This window comes from Anolis carolinensis, chromosome 1, assembly GCF_035594765.1.
Source record: "Anolis carolinensis isolate JA03-04 chromosome 1, rAnoCar3.1.pri, whole genome shotgun sequence".
NCBI lineage: Eukaryota > Metazoa > Chordata > Lepidosauria > Squamata > Dactyloidae > Anolis > Anolis carolinensis.
In genome coordinates this window covers 329,937,720-329,947,392 of record NC_085841.1, presented here as the reverse complement: position 1 = coordinate 329,947,392, position 9,673 = coordinate 329,937,720, and the positions used below count along the sequence as shown (strand labels likewise).

At 42.6% G+C, this 9,673-nt stretch overlaps 1 protein-coding gene and 1 long non-coding RNA gene across 3 annotated transcripts in view; one reads left to right on the top strand and one right to left on the bottom strand.

The window, feature by feature from the left end:
* Nucleotides 1–830: 830 nt before the first annotated feature.
* On the bottom strand, nt 831–7,308 carry LOC134295518 (uncharacterized). The gene is made up of 2 exons (XR_010002120.1): nt 3,454–7,308; nt 831–1,645 (listed from the first exon to the last, which is right to left on the bottom strand). It is a non-coding gene; the product is annotated as an uncharacterized LOC134295518 (long non-coding RNA).
* A 74-nt stretch (nt 7,309–7,382) lies between these two features.
* nek9 (NIMA related kinase 9) overlaps nt 7,383–9,673 on the top strand; it is a 32,633-nt gene continuing 30,342 nt past the window's right edge. For both annotated transcript variants that reach the window (XM_003214379.4, XM_008122785.3), the window contains exon 1: nt 7,383–7,713. In XM_003214379.4, the coding sequence (XP_003214427.2) occupies nt 7,516–7,713 (198 nt within the window). In that variant the 5' untranslated portion in view covers nt 7,383–7,515. The remainder of the gene's footprint in view (nt 7,714–9,673) is intronic.

Sequence of the window (9,673 nt, the reverse complement as noted above, 5' to 3'; positions counted from 1 at the left end):
AAATATAATTTGAATAAGATAAAGGTATATTAAACAGGGCAACAATTAAAATCACTTTAAATGCAACTGTTCCTGCCAAATCAGAACAATTCTAGGGCCTGCCACTGCTGCCTTTGAGAAAGTATTTCATTCTCTATTCAAATAGTGTTGGTAGTTTCTTTGGCACACATATGAATTCGGTTCATCTACATTTAGTGCATGGAAATTAATTGGAATAGAAGGAAATAAGATTTCCCCCTCCCAGGCCTCTTCTCTCAGAACAAGCAACCACAAAACAAGCAAGGACACGTTGCATTTCCAGATCATCTGCATCTTGAATGGAGCTTGCACGACATGAAGGGCAGGTGTAGCATATGGCTTTTGGCATACCTAAGGGCTAAATATCCTAAAGGTACCAGAGCCAGTGTAATCTTGGAAGCTAAGCAAGGTCAGCCCTGGTTAATATTTGGGCAGGAGATGGACAATAAATACTAGGTGCTGCAGGCTATATTTCAGAGGAAGGAATAGGCAAAACCACCTCTGAGTAATTCTTGTGCAAGGAAGTCTATGGACATACTATCAGGAAAAATTGTTGATATGTGTTGTTAATATCCATTTCCACAGACCTCTGAGCAAACTTCTGAGGATGCCTGCCATAGATGCAGGTGAAATGTCAGGAAAGAATGCTACTGGAACATGGTTGAGAAATGCGAAACACAGCAACCCAATGATTCCAGCCATGAAAGCTTTTGACAATGCATTTGTTTTCTTTGCTGTGAGACAGTTAAGAATGATCCATTAATACTGCAAGACTATAATCTGAAAAGGGCAAGGAAGAGAGCTTAGAACAATGTAGCTATCGTTATTTATTGTCAATAACATTATTAATGGCTTGTTTAAAGAAGGTGTTGTGTTTTATTTCAATAAGAAACTTCTGAATTGCTGCATCTAAATGTAATTATCTCCCCAACAGACATGCTATTACTAAGTGATGCCACATAAATGAATGATTAAATATACAACATGCAATGTTTGGCAATCTCAAGTAAAGACAAAATTATTAATTGGAGTATTGGATTAGGGTCAGAAGTTTCAAGTTTATATTCTCGTGCAGTCAGGAAGATCACTGGCTTTTGACTAGTCAGTATCTCTCAGCCAGACCTATTACACAAGGAATAAATACAAGGGCAAATAGAAACAATACAAAAAATGAAAAATAAAATAGACGAGACAGAAAATTAATAGTATTACTCAAGGGAATAATTGTCAGAAGTCTGCTGCATTCTCAGTACCTGCTTAGTGTTTTTTAAAGTCAGCACAAGATTGTTTTCTCATTGTTGCATCACTCCTTGCTTGGGAAATGCTTATGCTGCTGGATTCCTTCCTGTCACGCAGCTGCTGAAAAGAACAGGAGTTGTGCCAGAAGAAAATATTCACAATGCTAGGAAATAGCAATGGTGGCTCTGAGCCAAACTTCTATCTTACAATCTGCTGTTACTGCTATATGACTTGTTTCTAGATCCACGTAAAGTAGAGGTGTGAAATGGGTGGTTTTCCACATCTTGCTGAACTGCAATTCCCGGTATTCCTCAGGACTGACTTTGCTGGTTAAGGTTTCTGGGAGTTGAAGTCCATCAAAATCTGGACTGCTGCACAATTTCCACTCCTGAAACAAATGCATGGCAATTCAAAGAGTGTTTTTAAAACATACATTGAATGTTTTCCCTTATGCAAAGTTAACAATTAGAACCTGAACAGCTGTTATAAGTTTCCAGCACAGTGCTTGAGTTCCCATCACCTCTTAATTTTAGACATTAAACTTCAGAGGAGGAAGATTTTATAAGGTGCATTTACACTGAAGAATTAATGTAGTTTGGCACCACTTTAACTGGCTCAATGCTATGGAATCCAGAGAGTTGTAGCTTGGGGACGCATCCGCACCTTTTGGCAGAGAAATCAATAACTGTCATAAAATTACAATTCCCAGGATTCCACAGCATTAAGTGGTGTCAGTTAAAGTGGAGTCAAACTGCATTCATTCTTCAGGGTAGACATATCCATAATGTCATATTCCAGGAAGACAGAGGGATCTAGTATATGTGGAACAAGGGTTGAGTTTGGTGTGAGAGACTGAAGAAGACAATGGAAGAACATGACTAGCAGCGGAAAAGTGTTTTCAAGCCAAATACCAAAGCATCACAAAAGACTGTTGATGTTCTCAGTAGTTAATCAGATGTCCATGAGAGGCCTAGGGACAGCAGGATACTGAGCCCTTTCACACTACGCAATTATAGTTCCTGGATTCTACTTTAACTGGCATGATTCCAACCTATGGAAACCTGGGATTTACAGTTTAGAAAGGGGCATTTAAAATTTTCAATCAGGGAGCTCTAGAGAAGTGGTTCTCAAACTATGGGTCTCCAGATGTTTTGGCCTTCAACTCCCAGAAATCCTAACAGCTGGTAAACTGGCTGGCATTTCTGGGAGTTGTAGGCCAAAACACCTGTGAATCCATAGGTTAAGAACCACTGCTCTAGAGCCTTACCAAAGTACAAACCATAGGAATGGACCCATGGCAGTGGAATCACTGTTATAACTGAGTACTATAAAAAGATAGAGATTCACCCAGGTTTATGAGCACACTGGCTCTTGTCCTGGAGGTAATATATGACTAGTAAATGTTGTTTTTGACAGCCAGTGTGGTGTAGTGATTTGAAAGTGAAACCATGACTCTGGAGACTAGAGTTCAAAACCTTCCCAGTTACGGAATTCCACTGGGTTATCTTGTGCAAGCCACACTCTCTCAGCATTAGAAGAAGGCAAAGATACCCCCCAACAAATCTTGCCAAGAAATCACCATAATTGGTTCATTTTAGACTCACAATAAATCAGAAATGATGTGAAAACACATAACAACGGCATATACTGTTTTTTGTCTATGAGGACATAAGATTTCTGATCCTTAAAAGCATGCTTACATTGCAAATGTCTTATTTGCAATGCTTCAACCTCTCTGCGGCAGCTGCTGGTCGAACCAGTGAGGTTTTTCCCTCCCCACCCAGATTTCTTTAGTAGTATCTTCTAATAAAGTTTCTGGGAAGCCTGGGCACATTTGTGTGCTTTCTGACTGGTCCAATAAAAATAGTACATAAATACAGATTTTAAAACTATTTTCAACTACATCTCGTTCATATCGGCAGATATGTAAATATTAAGATGATACAACAAAAACTGGAGAGCATAGTAAGCTTGAAGGTGAAGCAGTCAAATTGAAGAACATCAAACAAAATTCAAAAGATAAAGGGGAGATGGAAAATGCTCCATACTCTATTTATAATTTTCATTCACATGTTTTGATTTGATCACTAAATGGTATTGGGAGTCCCTTGATCAGAAACTTCAAGGGATTTTACCGGATATGTGCAAGCTATTAGTAATGTTAATTCAATAACATGTAAATATAATAATACTGACCTGGTGTGTTGCTGGTTTGACTGCTGGACAAGACTTGGAAAATCAGAGTTTAAATCTCTACTAAGCCTTTCACAAGTCACAATCAGCTTTAGAGGAAAATGACAAAACTCCTGAATAAATCTTGACACCCTATCACAGGGTTATACTGTAACTTTGGGTTGACTTAAAGGTACACAACAAAAAGAATTTATAATATTATTTGATTAAGCACTATTCTATTCCTTCTACATCATTTGAAAAAGGCCACAGAATATTCATATGTCAAAATAAGTTTTTTTTTAAAGTGAATAAAGACTTATTCCAGCATCTGGAAGTATGTCTCCCTTTTCTCTTGTGTATTATGATCACAGTAGCCATCGATAGCCTTATCATGCTGAGTTTCCTTAACCTATCTTGTCACCTTTCTCTATCTCATCTAGTAGGTGCACACTCAAGAAGTTGATGTAGAAGGAATAAGGAATTGGGGGTGTCATGGAGAGAGCAAGGAAGGCACGGAGAATTACCCACCCGCCCCCAAGCCTGGAGATTGAGGATCCCTTACTTTATTTTTAAAGGGAAACACCCTTCTAGCTTTTGAAGAAAAAAACTCATGAATTAGATTGAATGTTTCAAACTGCTTCTTATTTATGTTCACATTATTGTAATCCAGTGGGCTAAGCAACTTCTCTTTGAGAGACAGGGAGAGAATCTCTGGGGAATACAGAAAGAGAAATTACTTGCCCTCCCTAAGGCAAGTAAGTGATGCAGGCATACTAAAACAAATTGCAGGAAGATCACTACTTCTCACCTTACATTTCCTTATTTTTCGAAAGCAGGAATAAGTGGCCTGCCTGAGGAAAAAAATATGGTATTTGACCCAACAGCACTGATGCAACAGATTAGAAAGGGTTTTGCAAATGAAAGGGGTTTTCTTACAGATGATTTTAGCAGAGAATTTGGGTCATTAGGATATTACGCAAGGAATGCTGTTCATTAGGACTATTTAAGGTGTATTAGTATAGGAGATGAAGAAATTTGCCAATATTGTTTTGCAATATTGCTTAGTAGATTATATCCAAATTGCCAAGCTGTCAAATAGTAGCGGAGGAGGAAACAATGAAGAATTTGCAAACAAATGTAGGCTGGCATTTGGGTACCTGGGATAGAAGCCAAAGGTAGATTTGATTATTGCTACAAAGGGATTTAGTGAAAGAAGACATATGGGTAGTTTTATGTGATTCATGTTAAGGGGTGTTGCAGGTCATGTGGGTTGAGTTCACAGGTGTGGGGTTAGAGGGATAAGATATATAAAGGTATAATAACTGTACTGCCAATTTTAATTTTTCACACATTTAACGAGTGCTAGCTGTAGACTATTTTGTAAACCTGCTTATTATTTTGTATATCTTTTTTCTTGATTGTCTGTTTTATTTCCTACTAGCTTGGGGAGCCGGCGGTGCCCGGGTTATTAGAAGAAGGCATTGTTTGTTTTGGGATGTTAGGTCATATCACTGAAGTTTGGTCCACATCCATCGTCGGCTGGGTTCAGTGCTGTCTGGATAAGGGAGAATTACAATTCCCAGATTCCCTGGGCAATCACTCCCCAAATCTTGCCAGTACGCACAGTTGGCCATGTTAGGTCTGTATGCCAGGTTTGGCTTCAGTGCTTTCTAGACTCCCAAAATCAAGATCCATTCCCCCAAACCCCTGCAGTATGTTCAGTTGGTCATGGGGCTTCTCTGTGCCAAGTTTGGTCCCAGTCCATTGTTGGTGGGGGTCACAGTATCAGTGAAGGTACTGCAGGTCCCATTATCCATGGCATGTTTGGTCCAGATCAATTGTTGGTTGGGTTAAGAGTGCTCTCTGGATGTAGGTCAAGTACAACTTATAAATCATGGTGAATTCTCCCCAAACACCTTATTCAGTTGCTGATCAATTCCTCTGTTTGCTGTGTGCCATAGGAAGGGGTAGGAAAGGGTTAAGGTAGAGGCAGTGGGCGGGATCATGCACATTAAGGAAACCTGGGATATACGTTTTGCAGGAAGAACAGAACATCTAGGATGAAAGGTCCCCGAATGAAAGCCTTCACTTGGGTGGGGGGCAGAACTGTGTTTGTTGGGGACATTGGCAGGGCTTGGGCTGCATGTTCATGGTGCTCACTATAACCTGCATGTCAGTGGCGGAAGGGCCATTGGTGTCTCCTGCTCAGTGGGAACTACAACTGTTTGTGGAGGTGGGAGGTTGTCTGTGTAAGTGGACACCTCCACATACATACATGCACATTACTTTTATTATGTGTATAGATAGATATTATGTGTATAGATAGATGTGTATAGATAAGATATATACACAATAAAAGTAACCTGCTCACTTCTGCCAACCTCATGAATTTCATAGGATATTACATAAGGAATTTGTTGTTTTATGTTTTCCGGGCTGTATGGCCATGTTCCAGAACCCATACAGCCCGTAAAACATACAACAACCCTGTGATCCCAGCCATGAAAGCCTTCGACAACACAATTTGTTGTTTATTTGTTCAGTCGCTTCCAACTCTTTGTGACCTCATGGACAAGCCCATGACAGAGCTCCCTGTCAGCCGTTGCCACCCCCAGCTCCTTCAAGGTCAAGCCAGTCACTTCAAGGACACCACCCATCCATCTTGGTCTTGGTCAACCCCTCTTCCTTTTTGCTTCCATTTTCCCCGGCATCATTCTCTTCTCTATGCTGTCCTGTCTTCTCTTTATGGGGCCAAAGTACTTCATCTTTGCCTCTAATAACCTTTCCTCCAGTGAGCAGACGGGCATTATTTCCTGGGGTAGGGACTGGTTGGATCTTCTTGGTTGGATCTTCTTGCGGTCCAAGGCACTCTCAGGATTTTCCTCCAACATTACAGTTCAAAAGCATCTATCTTCCCTCGCTCAGCCTTCCTTATGGTCTGGCTCTCGCATCCATAGATTACTATGGAAGTACCTTTGCTTTAACTATACGGACCTTCATTGCCAGTGTGATGTCTCTACTCTTCGCTATTTTATCAAGGTTAGTCATTGCTCTCCTCCCAAGAAATAAATGTGTTCTGATTTCCTGGCTGCAGTCTGCATCTGCAGTGATCTTTGTGCCTAGAAATCCAAAGTTTGTCACTGCCTCCCCAGTTTCTCCCTCTATTTGCCAGTAATCAATCAGTCTGGTTGCCATAATCTTGGTTTTCTTGATGTTTAACCCAGCTTTTGCACTTCCTCCTTTCACCATGGTCATAAGGCTCCCAAGTTCCTCCTCGCTCTCAGCCATCAGAGTGGTATCATCTGCATATCTAAGGTTGTTAATATTTCTTCCAGCAGTTTAAACTCCAGGCTTGGATTCATCAAGCCCCGCACGTTGCATGTACTTTATCACATGGGAAATCGGCCTGTTTAGCAGGCCTTGCAAATCCTTGCAAATTATCAGGAGATAATGGCGCAGTGGACTAAAGCCTCGTGACTTGAAGGTTGGGTTGCTGACCTGAAAGCTGCCAGGTTCGAATCCCACCCGGGGAGAGTGCGGATGAGCTCCCTCTATAAGCTCCAACTCCATGCGGGGACATGAGAGAAGCCTCCCACAAGGATGGTAAAAACATCAAAACATCCAGGCGTCCCCTGGGCAGACGGCCAATTCTCTCACTCAAGAAGCAACTCAAGTTGCTCCTGACACGAAAAAAATAAATAAATCAGGAGATGCAAAGTCAGTCTTAAAAAAATAGGGTCTCGGCGTTGAAGTCCAAAACACCTGGAGGAAGGGCCCAAGGTTGCCCAGGCCTGTCCCGAAGTCTTACACGAAACGGCCTCGTTCCCCCACTTCCTCCACCGAGGGATCCGTGCGAAGGAAAGGCACCTGACGGTGGAGTGCTTCCGGTTAAGCAGGAGGCGCAGGGGCCTCGCGCAGAGGAGCAGGAGGAGGAGGAGGCCGCGAGGGGGAGGGGAGGAAGGGGGCTCGCGCGCAGGCGCATGCGCAGGGGCCGGGCCCGCTTTGCCTCGTCGAAGGAGTCTCTGAGGGAAAGAGCCGCGGGAGCAGGAAGCAGCCCTGGCCTCCCCCGCCGCCGCCGCAGCCATGTCCCTGGGCCAGTACGAGCGACACTGCGACTCCATCAACTCCCTCGACTTCGAGAATGACTCCTCCGGCCGCAGCAGCGGCGCCCCCCGGCCTGCCCCGGCCTTGGCTGGCGAGCAAGAGGAGCTGCACTACGCCCCCATCCGCACCCTGGGCCGCGGCGCCTTCGGGGAGGCCACGCTCTACCGCCGGACTGAGGTACACGCTGTCCCAGTAGTGCGGTTGGGCACCACTTGAACTGCCATGGCTCATGGGAGCTGTAGTTTTACAAGGCCTTCTCTGCCTTGTAAAGTGCCTCACCAGACTACAGCTCCCAAGATTCCATAGCATCTAGCCATGTTTCCCATCCCTAAATATCTCTGTGTTTGGGTGGGAAAGCTGAACAGTGAGGAAAGCTGATAGGGAGAAAATAAACTTATTTGAGATCTGGTGCTGGAGTAGAGTTCTGTGGATATTGCAAATCGCTAAAAAAAAAGGGTAAAATAAACATGTCCTAGTCACTAGAGCAGTGGTCCTCAACCTTTCTTATGCGGCGACCCCTTAATACAGTTCCACATGTTGTGGGTACACCTAACCATGAAATTATTTTCGTTGCTACTTCACGACTGTCATTTTGCTACTGTTATGAATCGTAAATGTAAATATCTGATATGCAGGATGTACAGTATTTTCATTCACTGGACCAAATTTGGCACAAATACCCAATATGGCAAATTTGAATACTGGTGGGGTTGAGGGAGGATTGATTCTGTAATTTAGGAGTTGTAGTTGCTGGGATTTATAGTTCACCTACAATCAAAGAGCATTCTGAACTCCACCAACGATGGAATTGAACCAAACTTGGCACACAGAACTCCAACAGACAATACCGGAAGGGTTTGGTGGGCACTGACCTTGAGTTTTGGAGTTGTAGTTCACCTACATCCAGAAAGCACTGTGGACTCAAACAATGATGGAACTTGGCACAAATACTCAATATGCCCAAATGTGAACACTGGTGAAGTTTTGGGACCTTGACATTTGGAAATTGTAGTTGCTGGGATTTATAATTCACCAACAATCAAAGAGTCTATTGAACCTTCCCAATGATAGAATGGGGCCAAACTTCCCACGCTGAACCCCTATGACCAACAGAAAATATTGGAGGGATTTGGGAGGAATTGACAGTGATTTAGGGGAGATGTACTTCACCTACCTTCGGAGAGCACTGTGAATTAATATATGGTTTCTGATGGTGTTTGGCGACCCCTCTGTCACTTCTTTGTGACCCCCCCCCCAGGGGTCCCGACCCCCAGGTTGAGAAATGCTGCGCTAGAGCAAATCAAGCTTGAGCTCTCCCTAGAAGCCATAATGTTTAAACTAAGGCTGTCGTACTTAAACCATATCATGAGATGACATGACATGACTTAATAGAGAGTAATGCTTGGTAAGATGGAAGACAGTAGGAAAAGAGCAAAATCACATTCTAGAACAGGCATGGGCATACTTGGGCCCTCCAGGTGTTTTGGACATCAACTCCCACAATTCCTAACAGCTGTAGGAAATTTGCCTATTCCTGTGCTACAGGTTTGCTGTCATGTAAAAGTAGTGCAAGGGAAATCAACACTCAAAGTGTAATGTTGTGTCACATCACAGAAAAGTGTTTGAATGGAATAGAATAATAATAAGACTTTATTTGTATTCCATCCTATCTCCCCGAGGAGACTCAGGGCGGATTCCGACAAACAAAAGGCCAACTTTCAATGCCTTGACAAGACGATAAATACAAGTACAAGAACAACCAGACCAAGTCCCAAAATAAACCAACATTGACAGTCAAATGAAACCTTGCAACCGCAAATTAAATGGTAACATAGCCTATCGAGTAACTTACCTCAACATAAAACATCGACACAGACATTGATTTACAGAAACAACAAAATTCATTTCAAGTAAAATTAAAAGAGTAATTATGTAGCTGGTGATACCAATAAGCCAGCAACGCCTTCAAGCCAGAGCAGCAATAGTAATTTCATATCAGAGGTATTTTTGCTGTTTATGATAATTTAATCCTCCTCTCCATATGCTACCATGCGGAAATGGGTTTTTCATTGTTTTTCGAAGGAGAGAAGGGAGGGGGGCTGTTTTTATTTCTTTATGGAGGGAGTTCCAGAGATGT